Here is a 14,287-nt window from a genome sequence, read left to right as displayed (position 1 = left end):
AAATTTAATTTGAATTAAAAAATCATTCATTATTTTTAAGAATAGTTTATTTTGGTTTAAATGTACTTATTTGAAAATAATAATAAAAAAAAAATGAAACGAGTTTGAATATGGATACCGAGAAAGTTTTACAAAGAGAAATAAAAATGCGTGACATTTTAAAACGATAATTTATTGATTTAACCGCAAATATATTAGTTTATATACAGTAAGGACGTCAACAAATGCAAACGGAGAGCCAGCTACATAACTTCACACTGTGATTTTAGCAATTCATTGCGTGAACTCCGAAAATGAACAAAACTGTCGGCTGATTTCAAAGCGAGTCGCTCATCGCGCGGGCCCGAAGCTAAACTACAAATGGTTTCTTCCTAAATTATCCATAGCCAGCGAGTTCACTACGACATTATCATACGAAACTCAAATCACTAACAAACACCTAATTTTCCAACTTATTAGAAAATACTGAATAATTTTTTAGAACACAAGTATCAAATTGCTTTTAGTAACTACTTAAAATTTCTATTATTTACATTATTACACTATAGTCAGGAATAATGACATGCTCATTATAACGGCCGAGTATCGCCGTTCACTAAAGCACAAACAGCGGTGTATAAAGAAAAAGACAATGAAACCTGAATGAGATAACTAGAAAATATGTTTATATGGTAACAGTATAGGAAAGCAAAATATTCAGCGATAATCAATGTGGCTATTGTTGATGATATATGTACAGAAAAAAATAATTCAACGCCCTTTGTAATACCACAACATATCATCACATTAAGCAGTCACACGACAGTACATTGTACCATACAATTTATACAATTATTTAACAATATTTCCTAATTATTATTAACACTTGTACGAAAACTAATTTGTCACAGTCGGCTACTGACAATCGACGATGTATCAGTAGTATAAAAATTATATATTTATAAAATGCATACAACATGCACTTTGTGAAATTCAAAATATACAATCTGTATTAAGAAGACTTAGTAAATTAGTTTTTTTTTTTCCTAAAAGGCCACGATTTACTTGTCGAAGTCGACGTGTTACAACGGCCCGTCAATTCAGGTCCATTATGGTGCGTTCTTGGCACTGCATATGATAGAAAATTACAACAGCAATATCGCAATTCAGTCCAAATAGTAGCAAAATGCAGACGGCAGTGCTATTATGTATTATAATGAGCATCCTGACCAATTCATTAGATTACAACAACTTATGAATCTCTAAAACGCAATATTTTGATAAACTTATACAAGCGTCAAATTACTCCTAATTTAACTATGAGATAATATTTGTCGTTAACGCGAGTAATAACAAGTTGTTTCGTTACTAGTATAAGTATGTGTAGGAGAAGAAACGGGAAGATAATATGGTGAAGCAATAAAATAAACACATGAACCGGTAACTGAGGAAGTCGGTAAGTTAGTCCTGTGGTAGAAACCAGTCAATACCTAAAATTTAACATCTGACATAAGTTTTTACATCATACAGCATCAAACACAAGTCACTGAAGGAAACTTTAATTTAATCAGCCCACTAGTGCCGGTCGCTGACGGGCACACGTGACCCATAATGAGAGATCGCGCTTCCTCGTGAGTCAACAGTTGTAGAGAAATGCAATCTCATATTATGTAGGGAGTCCTTCACGAATCCGCCGGCAGGTCCCACTCCGCCAGCCCGCGGTCCACCAGCTCGCGGTTTAGGAATATAACTTGCTGGAAACGTAGACACATATTACTATAAAATATAATATTCATAGCCCTAATATCTAACACTCTACACATTGAAACAAAACTGTGTCTCAGATTTAAGTAGAAATTACTACCTAATATTTCCTACAAAATTTCCATATACACATTTTTATTGAGAAATATATGTTATATACAAATGAATAAATTACGTAATACATATTAAATATATAATTTTAATAATTAACATCTATACAAAGATCTATTCTCGCTTTTTATCGCTAATTGGGATTTCATTCAAATAAAAACATTGCTATTTTTGATCTGATGATCACTTAAGCTATGAAATTGTAAACGCCTCGTCAATACTATGAAAACCTTAGTGAACAAATATATGACATTATAAAAGTAGAGCACATTTGGCATAACACTTTAATATACCTACAACTTAATGAATTATTTTTATTACATCATGTAAATATGATTTTTATTTTAATACACTACCCTTGTCTCTGTCATGGAAAAAATAACTAGATGGATGTGGATGAAACTCCAGTGATGTAGATAAGATATAGGCTAGAAAAAACCGGTACTTTCTATCCCCAGGTATCGTAGCTAATATTTAAACACACTTTATACATTTCTCTCAAAGAACAATTCTAAAGTTCATAGAGGAGAGGTAGCGGGCAAAAAAATATTAATGTATATACCTGTGGGCTAAGTGTTAGATAAAGATGTACTAGCGGCAGTCCTCGCTCGTCGTAGCCGGCGACCTGTGCGTGGAGGAGTTGACCCGCCGTCAGACCAGCCATTATACGAAGAGCCTCACCACTCCATTCGCTCTCTGGAAGATAATTAACACATGTTACAACACTCAAAGTACATAATTATATAAAACTATACATAGGTTTAGTTATAAATGTGTCATATATATGTACTAAATAAATATATATATATATATATATATATATATTCAGGTTAGTGACCTCTGGATACATATTAATATAATGTTCATCATATTTAAATTGCATTAAAATGAATATAACTGTTAGAAAATGTCTGTTTAAACGATCATACATAAATGTTTTAAATATGTGGCTGGGGCTGGGGCTGGGTGACAAAATTTGAATTTTTTGAACCGTCTTTCTCATTATCATGTCTATATATATGTAGGTTATCAAACATAAAGGTTATATAGGTGGAAAAATCTTTATAAATGAGATAATAGGGGTTACTTTCATATTTATTTTTTTTAAATGTATGTTTTGGATAAAAAATATAATATTTAACGTGTCATGACATACTTGTATAATCACATAGGTAACATAATTTAAGCCAATAAACGAGTGTGTTGGTACTTTAACCTACATTAATAACAGCAGAAATTTTATTTGTGATCTAAATACTGATCACAACATTAGCTCTTAGCAACAATAATATTATTTAAATTTTTTTAGGCCATTGAATAAAAATAACATTGCTGATGTCGGAAACAGTAATACGTTACAAGGTCGCCAAAGAAATGGTGTCAAAAAAAAATTTTTTAGTATATTAATATTATGTATAGTTCAGCACCATTTTGACACAATGTTATTTGCATTTTCAACTAATATATCTGCCAAGGCTGAGATTTCTTAAATATGATAATGTAATGAAAAATTTATAATACACAAACATTAATAAAAGATTTGTATAAAATTAATATAAGGTTATTCGGTCAAAACGGATTAATTGATGACTGTTGTCCTCTCTACCAAGGGTTATATAAAAATGTAATTTTATGAACTATCATAAAAATTCATTAGCTTAATTCAGTATTAAAGGAATTTAAAGCAAATTACACACACATACATGATTTAGTATCAAATATTATAAAATCAGAATGTGAGATCGCGATCATAAAGTAATAAAATGAAATGACATATTTACCGCTATTGGCGGGTTTTACAAATGCTAGCAGTGCTTCGGTGGCTTGGAAAGGCAGCGTCATGAAGTCCGAGCGGATCTGCTTAAGCTGGTCATTGTCAACTGTGAGGTAGCCACCAAAGTCGACCAATTTAACAACGGACGTGTCATTCTCTTCAGATGTGGATATTATCTGAGCTCTGTACCAGTTGTTCTCCGTCGGAGCGGCACAGATCGAACCCTCTGTAATGTTAATAATCACTTCTTAACACGAGGTGTCACTATCAATCTTTGATAAGGAAATCATTTGACGTGTTCCAATAATGATATCGTTTTAATAATTGATTAATATAATTAATTTAATTACGGAACTACAAATGGTTATGTTTAATAATGATAGTTAATTAAATATCATATATGAGCGTACAAATTTTTAAATCATTCATATTTATGCCAAAGTTAATTAAGAAATGTCTTAATCTAGCAATGAGAATATACCTTGCTAACGATAGCAAAATCGAATCATACGGAATATGACATAAATTTAATTAAAAAACAAATTCCAGCCATTATTTAAATATTTAGCGTAAAAATTATGGAATTGAAGTACATATTTGTATGAGTGGTAATTATGATACAGATAAAATGAAGGTATAATTAGCTATCTCCATAATTGAATTTGCCAAAAACGAGTCCGCTCAAAGGTCAATAACACCTTTCACCGGCCACGTTATTACGAGCATGGCCGAATCCTTTATGCCGTCGCAATTAACTCTTTATAAAGCCTTTAATAGTATGATGGAGGACCTTTATTTTCCGCTTATTCAAATTTTTACAAATTTACATAGAACCTTATGACCAGATACAATTTTACTAGAATGAAATTTAAAATGTATTTTTTTTTTTGCAAAACATTATCAAAGAAAAATAATGAATACCTCACTTTAACTTTATATAATAAATTATAAGCAATCAAACCGTTTTGAAGGAGTGATTTAGCTATATATATATATATGGAAACTTATACCTCTGAGTAAGTTTAAAGAGATATAGATTGATTTCATAAGTACACCTTCCTCTCTAATAATGTAACTTTTATGCAAATGTTCTAGTATTACTAAGCTTTTTAAATAATAACATACAGCCATTTTCATAATGAAGGCTTAAAACAATATTGTGAATTTTCAAAGTAAGGCTTTTTGATTATCTAATGAGCATTTTGTCACAGGGCGGGTTTTTCCGTCTATCTGGTAGCAGCAAAGATGAAACCTCATTGAATCAGTACCTTGGACCGGTTTTGGCAGTGCTGGTACATCCGGGCTCTGATAAGTGGCGGCCATGAGGCGGTGAAGCGCGTGGAGCGACGGGAAGGTTGGATGTAGTGGTTGCTGCAGGAAGAAGTGACCAGCGCTCACCAGACACGTCAAGATAGTGTCGTTGTTCACCGACTCCACCAGCTGCAACTGATTTGTTGAGCATATAACGTTCGCTTTGTTCATAATACAGATCATTCATATTGATTAGAGTTCAAACTTTTTTAATTAGTTAAAGACAATGGCATGTATTTTTTTTATAAAATATTTCTGATCACACACTTTCAATGACAGGAACATCTTATTAAATAGAATTTCAACTAATTTGAAACTAGAATTAACATGCTACTTAACAGATCTTAGTAATTATTTTACATACTAATCAAGCAAAATATAATTACTAGTTATTTTAACCGAAGCGTTGTAACAGAAAAAAGTAGCCATATAACAGCATGATAATGTTGTGATAATTAAGCACAGATTACATTAAGGGGATTAAAAACGATACAGTTGTAGCAGGAAAATAACTATTACAAGCTTTGTATGAAACGAAAAAACATTCTACACCCACCATTCCGCTCCACTGTGGTTGCACATTGAACAGTAAAATATATCATTTAATTTTCTTTTGATTTTATTACATAATTAAATATATATTTTTTAAACAAATTGATTACTTACTTGAAGGAATTCTGGCACTACAGGAGTCAGTCTTTGATATAATTCTGCACTAATTTCTTGAATTGAAAAGTGGGGGAACCTACTTTCGGGGAATTTTTCTTTTATCATTTCTAAAGCTGCCTCTATTTCACTCTGAGTTCCTGGTGAATAGGAAAATATACAATAAAAAAAAATCTATTCAATAATTTAATAGTTTGTTTTGATCATTCATATTTCATACCTTCAACTGCACAAATTTTTTGTTTAACTAAATCTGGATGCCTTCTCACATATACTGTTGCTCCAGTCTTTGCCTTTATTTTAGTCACAAATGATCCACATTTTCCTATTAATAGACCAACTAATGTCTGTGGTATAATAAACTGATGTATTCTTAAACCCGCCTCAGCAGAGACTATGTTAATATTAGTTGGAGGCGGACTGGCAGCCTCTGAACAACCTTTACCACTATCACTTGATCCCTGTCAAAGAAAATTAAATTGATATAAAGATATAATTATATAAGACAGGTAATTCTGAAATATTATTGAGATGTAACATACTTCACTATGGTTATCTGAGAAGTGACACATTGATGGGCTCGCTAACATTGGGTCCACAGGACTGTGGTTCGCAGAATCTCGTTCTGAAATCCGCCTATTCTGTGGAGCTGAATAACTGTTATCGCTGCCGGGAGCCTCATTTGTTTTTTCCGTTTCATCATCATTGTCATCATTTTGATCTTCATTATCACTTTCAGTGGTCTCTTCAGTCACAATATTCTCAGATGCCGTTGCATCTAATTTTATACTATCTACTTGAGAATTTGTATCCGACCCAGTTGATGAGTCATCATTCTCATCAATTTTTTGAATATCATCTAATTGTAAGTTAGGATTGTTTCTAATGCAATTCAATTCAGTTTTAAAAGAAGAACCTAATTTGGATTGACAATCTTGTTTAGAAATGGTAGCATCTCTCAGACGAATTTCTTCCATCTTATTCTCAGTGTGTAATGACAATCTTTTCTCTATTTCAAGAGATTTTTTCTTGATAATCTTTTCTATCTCAAGATCAACTTCTTCGTCAGTCAATTCTATGGGAGAAGACCTCTGGGAACCACTTCCATTTGGGATTATGTCAATAGGTAAGGACTTGACTAACGAATGCTCCACTTTTCCTAGAGGAGAGGTTTTTAATAATTCTGCTTCAGCATTAAGGGCCTCAGCAAGTTCTTCTTTTAAACTTTTTATTTTTTCTCTTCCCCCTGGGTCAGATCTTGCAAACTCTCTCTTTTTCTTGAACCAGAAGATACCAAGTAAGACTGCTATTGATGGAACTGACCATAAGAGTAGCTGACGACAAGGTGCCATTGTAATAAGCCACTTTTACCAAGAAACTATAACAAAATATACTTTCGTTAAATTTATTTATTTATAATAATATTATAAAAAATTTATAATAGACATAAAAAAACCAGCAGTGAACTCTGTGGTTTTAAAAATCATAGAAGCAGTTTCGTATAAAATTGTTATGTCTATGTTTATGTGTCCCATTTTTATTACTGATAACCACAAGTAGTGACAGTTTGTAGCTAAGACCGATAAAAGATAAGCCAAATACATATTAAACTGTTATATTAAATATTAATTGCTTTTTATCGATGCTTTCAAATAAGAAAATATAGAAGAATAAAATTACCTCAGTAAACCAATTCATTTGTTTATATTTGTTTATACAACACTATGAAAATGAAAATTCGAAAATCACATGGCAACAGTATATACTTATATTAAGTTATAAAATTATCAACGTGCCACTGTACAGAGCCGGCCAACACCATACGGAACTTGGTCCAAAAGCATGCACGAGCTATAAATGTATGCCGTCCAATCACTCTGCACCACAATTAAAGGGATCTACACATGTTTTTTTCACAATTACTTTATACATAATGATCATCTACTTATAGATTTCGATATTTAAAAAATGTGTTACATTATGCAGTGAGGGTCACGAGCGCGGTTTGGGAACCTTCACGGACAACACGTAAGCATTTGTACCAAATTATAAAATGAAAGGTTACGCAATTAGATGTATGTCAAAATTTAGATTAAACCACGAGTTGATGAGCAGTTACATTTTAATTAGTTACTTTAATACACAAATATTCTGGCATGGCATCTAAAACCCATACAAGGAAATACTTGTGGTGGAAATCTAAATTGGTAGCCGGCGAATAGCGACAAAACTACTTACTTTACTTTAAAAACAAGGATATTATCACTTCTGAACAAAGAAAATTAAGCAAACCAAAACACAACATAAAAATTTAATATTTTACTAATAAATTTCGCTCAATATTTAAGAATCCAACTATCCACGTGCTCACAATGTTTTCTACAAAGCACAACAAAATTCAATATGGCGAGGATGGTTGCAAGCTGGCAACCTTCAAAAACAGAAATATGTTTTTAAATTATATACAAAGGCAAAGGTTTTTAAGTTAAAGACAAAATTAAGATTGGTTTTAATAAAAATAAAACAACTAATTTCATTGATGATATAATAGGTGTAGATTAAATTTAATAGAAAAAATTACGTAAAGACTATTATTAAGTGTCATAGTACAATATTACTATTAATGTAATTTAATAAATGTGTCAAAATTATCAAATCAAGAAATACGAGCTGAATATTGAAAAAATCGTATTCCATATAACTGATAATTCGTAAATATTAATTTATTTATGAGCAACATCTATTGCAAAAAATAAAATTTAGTAAGTAAATTTTATTTTTTAGTACCACTACAACCACCTAAATTATTGTATACATAAGCAGATGAAAACGAATACATTAAAATTCTAAGAACCAATTCTTAAACAACATTTCTGTATTCATAGGGTTTTATATTTTTTACTTTTTACGTTAATTGCATAGGTAATGTAGAATTGTAATATACATACTTTCTAATGTACTAAATGTCTACATCTAGATATAAATGATCCAAAGAAGCATGAAAATAAGTATAAATTAACAGAAGCATCCTTGCTGTTGATAATAATGTCCTATAATTCCTAAATATATGTCAATAACTGAACTTAAATGTTCCAAAAAATCGCTACTGCATTTTTTGAGTTGTTATAAATTTACTGTTTTGTTGTGTTTCGCCAACTTACAATTACGTAGTAGTTGTTGCTTTGTATAAGAGTGGAGTTCCAAATTTGTTGCTGTGTTTACATGTTTGTTTTGTTTGAACTTCCTTGTTTAGGATTTTAGTGAAACCGTAAATGAAGAAAATTACACTCCTAGGGTTACCATGACAATAAGCTCATAGGAATAATGCAGTCAATATTCATTATCTAATTATACAGCGATTTTCCATAAACCTACACCTGACATAGGAGAGCACTTTTTTAAATGTGTATGACAATCGGAATAAACAATGTATTACTGGTCCTCAGTGACGCTTACTTTTGAGAACTTTACCTTACCGAGTAGTGCGTGAAATGATATCTTCTATGAGGTTCTTCACAGTTAAGGATACTGAGTCTAATGGCCGTCACTTTTATATCCTCCTAAATTTTGCTAGTGCCTAATTCGAAATTTCCTGGCTAACCAAACAGTGGTATTTGTTGACAACAAAAACGCTGTAATTTTATGGTACGACAAGTGGAGTTATGAGCTTACCCTCAGAAAAACAATAATTCTCTTGACCTGGGAAACTTAACAGAACGATAATTGGAACCAATATTCAGAGATTCTGAAACATTGTTGGATTAACGGTATGGACGTTTAAAGGTGTGAAGTCTATTGTCCCAAAAAAAAAAAATCCGCGATTTGGTATATTATTCTGGAAAAATTACGGTCACTGAAATGGTTTCGTGTTGATTGAGCAAAAGTCTCTCAAGATCAGTATGGTGTATCTCAAAATCGTGAAAGTAAACTTAATTAGAAGAATATGCTAAATTCATATGAATAATCATAATTTGGCAACATTTTTTTCTTGTTTTATGAAAAAGAGATGAAAGCTAAGTGATGTATTTATCTTTTTACAAAAATAAAAAATGACCATTATGTATACCTACCAGTTCCTAAAAACAAAATGTTTATCTTTAATTTAGTTCATCTTTAGTGAGGTATATATTCTTGTAATTTTTATTATTGAGTAGCACAAATAATACGTTATTTTTTAGATATTGTCTATGATACGAAATAAATTAAAAACAAACATTGACTATAGTCATTCGATATAAAGCCTTCTATTTGACAATGTAAATGAAACTAATATTTTCGGATCTAACTACGCGTTATATTAATATTTGAAAAAATAACATAAACTAAAATTTCTTTGGGATTTGTATTAACATTATTTATTTTTGATACAATGGTAATAATTTTGAACATTGGGGAAGAAATTTTGTATTGGTATAAAATATATTTTATGATAAATAACTGGCGATATAGCTAGAGTAAATTTAAAAGAGAAACTGTCAATTAAGAACAAATGTAGACCTAGTTTTTTTTGTCATTAATGAATGGCACAAGAGTGTACTTATTTTCATTCTAGTGATGCACAGTGAAAACTCTTACTCAACTCAATTAATTCAGAAGTTGTCAGACAAAAACAGTCAATTGTACAAGTATGATACATAAGGGTATACTCTGCTTAATGGTTTATCATATTGATTTCAAGACATCTTCTCTGTGGTGATAGATTTTACATAGCACAAAAAAGTTTTTGCAGGCCTATATTTTATCATTTATGCAATATCTTTTGACTCTTAAATATTTCAGGATTGAAGTATACAAAATTCTATTCGGTAATTATCACAAATTTACACAATGGTTTCCTTTTATGAGCCACACTAAGATGGTATAAAAGGTTGAAAAAAACCAATTGAAAAGTCTACACAAATTTAATAATTGGTTTATACTAGAGACTTCAACCTATAATGTTGAAAATATTAAAAAAAATTGCCATGAAGTGGAGACACACACAAGCCTTATAAAATCTTTGTTTCTTAAATTTTGTATAATTTTATACAAATTATGATATTGCAATGTTTTTGAGAAAATGGTTATATGTAAAAGAAATTTCAATAAAATCTATCTATATAGTATTTTTTGCATTCATGCCTGCTTGATGTCAGACCTTTATTATTTTGTTCAGAGATGAAATTTATATTTTAAGAGTTATCTAAGACATTTAGACAATTTTATACAATTGACACATTCTTCCTACTTGTATTTAGTTACAATCTCTCTAAGCACAAATTCTATTCAACCAATAGATATGGGTTGTCTTTACCACAGTAAAATATTTGTACTCTGATTCTCTCTTATAATTTCTCAAATATTTATTTACATTAAGATTATTTCAAGAATAAATAACAAATCTTTCTTTATTGCCAAGATTTTAAATATAACACATACAAAACAATTTCAGTTATTATAAAGCTTGTTTGAAATTCATGACTAAGTAAATGTGGTATTTCAAATAACTTCATTGAGATATCTCCTACAAAAGTCTTAATTCTGCTACAGTATAATAATAGATATTGTATTATTTTCGGTAAAAACAAGGGAATTTTGAAATAAAAGAGAACTTTTTATCAAAAAACAAATACTTTACTTATCTGGAGATGAATAATTAAAATAAAATATGTACTAAAGAATGAGGATTAGGGGAATATGAATTCCCCATTTATGTTTTTTGCATAAATGATCTGTTATCAATAAATAACATACAGACAGAAACTATTACATACATACATCCCGACACAAGTACAGACATGATAGTTAATAATGCCGTTTGAACAACCAGGACAATTAGTGATTAGTTTGGATATCAAATGTATAAATAAGCTTGTAATTAAACAAAGATAATATGAAATAAAAACAATGGAATCTTTTATAATTATTTAATTATATACATTCCTTACAATTTTATGTTTGAGAAGTCATGGGGTCCGAGGAATGTTGTGCAAGATTTACTATATAGATGTAATATTTTTTGTTTGGTTTAATAAATATTCAAGACATTGTATACTTGCATTAAAGGACAATACTGGGTGTCTGCAATAGACATTTTACTATGGACTGTGCTATATTTTATAGTAATTTTGATAACAAAATTGTAATCACAATATGTCATTTAATTTTTAATAGAAAATAATTTTCCATTGACTTACTGTAGTTGTTAAACATATCAAAATTATTTATATAGCATCAACAGCATCAGCCTCATCTTCCGAGCTGACTTCGTCTCCGAATTCGATGTCTTCATCGAGACCATCAACAGAATATACAACAGTCTCATTGATGCGAACTGTTTCAGGAAATTCTCCGTACGTTTTAAGATTTCTTGCCTCGTCAGGGGTGTATTTCAAAATTACGTCAGCTTTGGCGTCTTGATAATCTCGTAAGCCAATAAGTATGATGTCTCCTTGATTTATCCATACTTTTTTTCGTAATTTACCTCTGATGTGGCAAAGACGTTTTATGCCATCAAAGCACATGGCCTCTAAGCGGCCATTACCGAGCATCTTTGTGACTTGGGCGTACTCCTGGCCGTCTTCCTTAAAAACTAACTCACGTTTTTCTGTTTCATTTTCGTTCTTCCCCCTCCTTCTGTTTTTACCTCCTTTTCCTTTATTCTTCGGCATAATTTATATAATCTTGAGTAGAAACATATACAATTAAGACTACGAAAATCTCATAAATTAATATAGCTGTGTTGACAGGCTCGTCTGTCAACTTTCAACAATATGACCACAGTTCCAAGAGTCAAGACCACAGAAAATGAAAAATGTAAAACACAGATAAAAAATTATACAGTTACATATCGATAAAAATAAAAACAGTGTTGCAAGTCTATATAATTTAATTGACAATTTATAGTCTTAGTTGATTTATATCTGTTTATGGTTTTAGTTATGTGTCACATCAATCTTACTTTATTAAAAAGTCGATGCAAAAAATTTAGTGAAATTTATGAGTATATCTGTATTTTTTGGTCTCACGAACATGAACAATAAAAATTTTGTTTATATATTAGCATAAATGATTTAAACGGTTTCACTCTTACCCAGTTTTTTCATAGTTAACATCTTTTTCTTCATCTATCAGATACATTCGATTCCTCTAAGTAAAAATTAATAATTAAAAAGTAAAAAAGTAATAATTTTACACCTAAATTACATTGGTGTGAAAATAAAGTATCAAATGAAACTTGATTTGTGTTAATTTGGTTGTTACTTACTATATTTATTGAAGTAAGTTTATTTTTTTCTATGAATAGCTGTTTTAAGCCAATTGTACGTTCCGCCATCTATGGACTTATTTTAAAACTACGTATAATTGTACCCAGCGTATGCTTAAGACCAGTTTCCTTCGTCACACTACATACGGAGCGTTTCCGATTATTCACTGAAATATCTTTAGTATGTACAGTATAGTATGTAAAAAAAAAGTTTTTGAGTGGAAAACGATAAATGCTTCGTGTGTAGTGTGACGATGCAAAATTGTGGTGAACATATTTGCTATGTAATGTGTATTACCTGTAGGCTATATCACTAACTCCTGAACTTGACGAATTTGATATATACACAATTAATCAACTTACAAAGTTAAAATCATTCTCTAAAAGTCATACTTTATTTATTTTAGGAATATTTAATTAGAAGTTATAGATAATTATTTAAGGAAAACTGACAAAGTGCGATCCAGAAACGTACAGTAAGACTTTAGACTCATCCAGATATCATGGGACAGCTTTAGGTTTGTGACATAACATGCTAAAAATCTAACAACTCAATATGTAAATAAACAATCTTTAAATATTTAAGACTTAAATCTTTTTTGGTTTCAAAGTAACTGCCTACGATTTAAGGCTTGTGTAGGCTTAAATCATAGGCAGTTGCTTTTCTATCGCTTAGCCGAGTATCGTCTCAAATGTAGGAATAAAATTGGAAAATGTGTGACGTCACATCCACGGAGGGAGGGGGGTTCTGTAAATGTGACAAAGACGGTGGGAGGGACTAAAAAGTCTTGAAATTCGTCTGTCGTAATTTTGGATTTATAAAACCCAACAAGATATGGAAGCAACTTAATACTTTTAATATTTATTTCATAGTATTTTATAGACACTGGACAGCGTAGTCCTAAGGTCTCGTTTCAGTCTTTGGGTGTAAAACTTCAAAAAAGTTTAGTTTCATCGTAATAGATAAATCAATTATTACATAATAATAAAAATTACTTTGGCGACACGACGTATTGAAAAAATTAGACGACATGCGAGATATCGCTTTTTTTAACCAAATTTTGTTGAACGATAAATTAACGATAAAATGTAATTTAATTATATGAAGCTTTATAATGTATCTTCTCTAGATATATAAAAAAAAACCACACCCACAACACAACTATATTTACCACGTTTTTCCAAAAACCGCAAATTGAAAAGATCTCTCCTCCAGGCTCCAGTTCATCACGGCATTCATCATGGTGGTTTTAGAAATCACGACCGCGAATTGCCCGAACTAGTTTAACCTGTTGTTAAAATGGCACATCAAAATATTGAGCTATGACAATTGGATCGACCGCAATAGGGAAGGGAAATGATTATAGCTTTTTACACGTCTCTTTTTATGTTCAAGTTACATTTTCTTAAGGTCCTTGAATTTCGGATTCTCCTAC

The 14,287-nt window shown here is 30.8% G+C and overlaps 2 protein-coding genes across 4 annotated transcripts; both read right to left on the bottom strand.

Annotated features, from left to right (window-relative positions):
- Positions 1-155: 155 nt before the first annotated feature.
- LOC116767331 (A-kinase anchor protein 1, mitochondrial) lies at positions 156-8,006 on the bottom strand. 3 transcript variants are annotated; one of them, XM_032657601.2, is made up of 8 exons: positions 7,844-8,006; positions 6,148-6,983; positions 5,826-6,066; positions 5,606-5,745; positions 4,897-5,074; positions 3,636-3,854; positions 2,417-2,550; positions 156-1,733 (listed from the first exon to the last, which is right to left on the bottom strand). In XM_032657601.2, the coding sequence occupies exons 2-8, from the start codon at positions 6,955-6,957 to the stop codon at positions 1,662-1,664; spliced, it is 1,794 nt and encodes a 597-aa protein (XP_032513492.1). In that variant the 5' UTR covers positions 6,958-6,983; positions 7,844-8,006; the 3' UTR covers positions 156-1,661. The 3 variants fall into 3 exon arrangements, with proteins under 3 accessions (XP_032513492.1, XP_032513493.1, XP_061383173.1); XM_032657602.2 differs by having other exon boundaries at positions 4,897-5,068; positions 7,844-8,005; XM_061527189.1 differs by lacking the exon at positions 7,844-8,006 and adding an exon at positions 7,286-7,632.
- A 3,491-nt stretch (positions 8,007-11,497) lies between these two features.
- Positions 11,498-12,373, bottom strand: LOC116767626 (eukaryotic translation initiation factor 1A, X-chromosomal). The gene has a single exon (XM_032658036.2). The coding sequence runs from the start codon at positions 12,253-12,255 to the stop codon at positions 11,809-11,811; it is 447 nt and encodes a 148-aa protein (XP_032513927.1). The 5' UTR covers positions 12,256-12,373; the 3' UTR covers positions 11,498-11,808.
- Positions 12,374-14,287: the final 1,914 nt, after the last annotated feature.

This window comes from Danaus plexippus, assembly GCF_018135715.1.
Source record: "Danaus plexippus chromosome 9 unlocalized genomic scaffold, MEX_DaPlex mxdp_24, whole genome shotgun sequence".
Taxonomy (NCBI): domain Eukaryota; kingdom Metazoa; phylum Arthropoda; class Insecta; order Lepidoptera; family Nymphalidae; genus Danaus; species Danaus plexippus.
Note: the sequence above shows the minus strand (reverse complement) of the source record. Positions and strands in the feature narration are given on the sequence as shown.

What these genes read in the sequence shown, in the direction of transcription:
- LOC116767331 (XM_032657601.2), bottom strand. Translation starts at nt 6,957, where the DNA reads ATGGCACCTTGTCGTCAGCTACTCTTATGGTCAGTTCCATCAATAGCA. An exon ending in AAAAATTTGTGCAGTTGAAG is followed by an intron (nt 5,746 to 5,825) that starts GTATGAAATATG and finishes CCTATTCACCAG; the next exon opens with GAACTCAGAGTGAAATAGAG. An exon ending in ATCTAACACTTAGCCCACAG is followed by an intron (nt 1,734 to 2,416) that starts GTATATACATTA and finishes CTACGTTTCCAG; the next exon opens with CAAGTTATATTCCTAAACCG.
- LOC116767626 (XM_032658036.2), bottom strand. Translation starts at nt 12,255, where the DNA reads ATGCCGAAGAATAAAGGAAAAGGAGGTAAAAACAGAAGGAGGGGGAAG.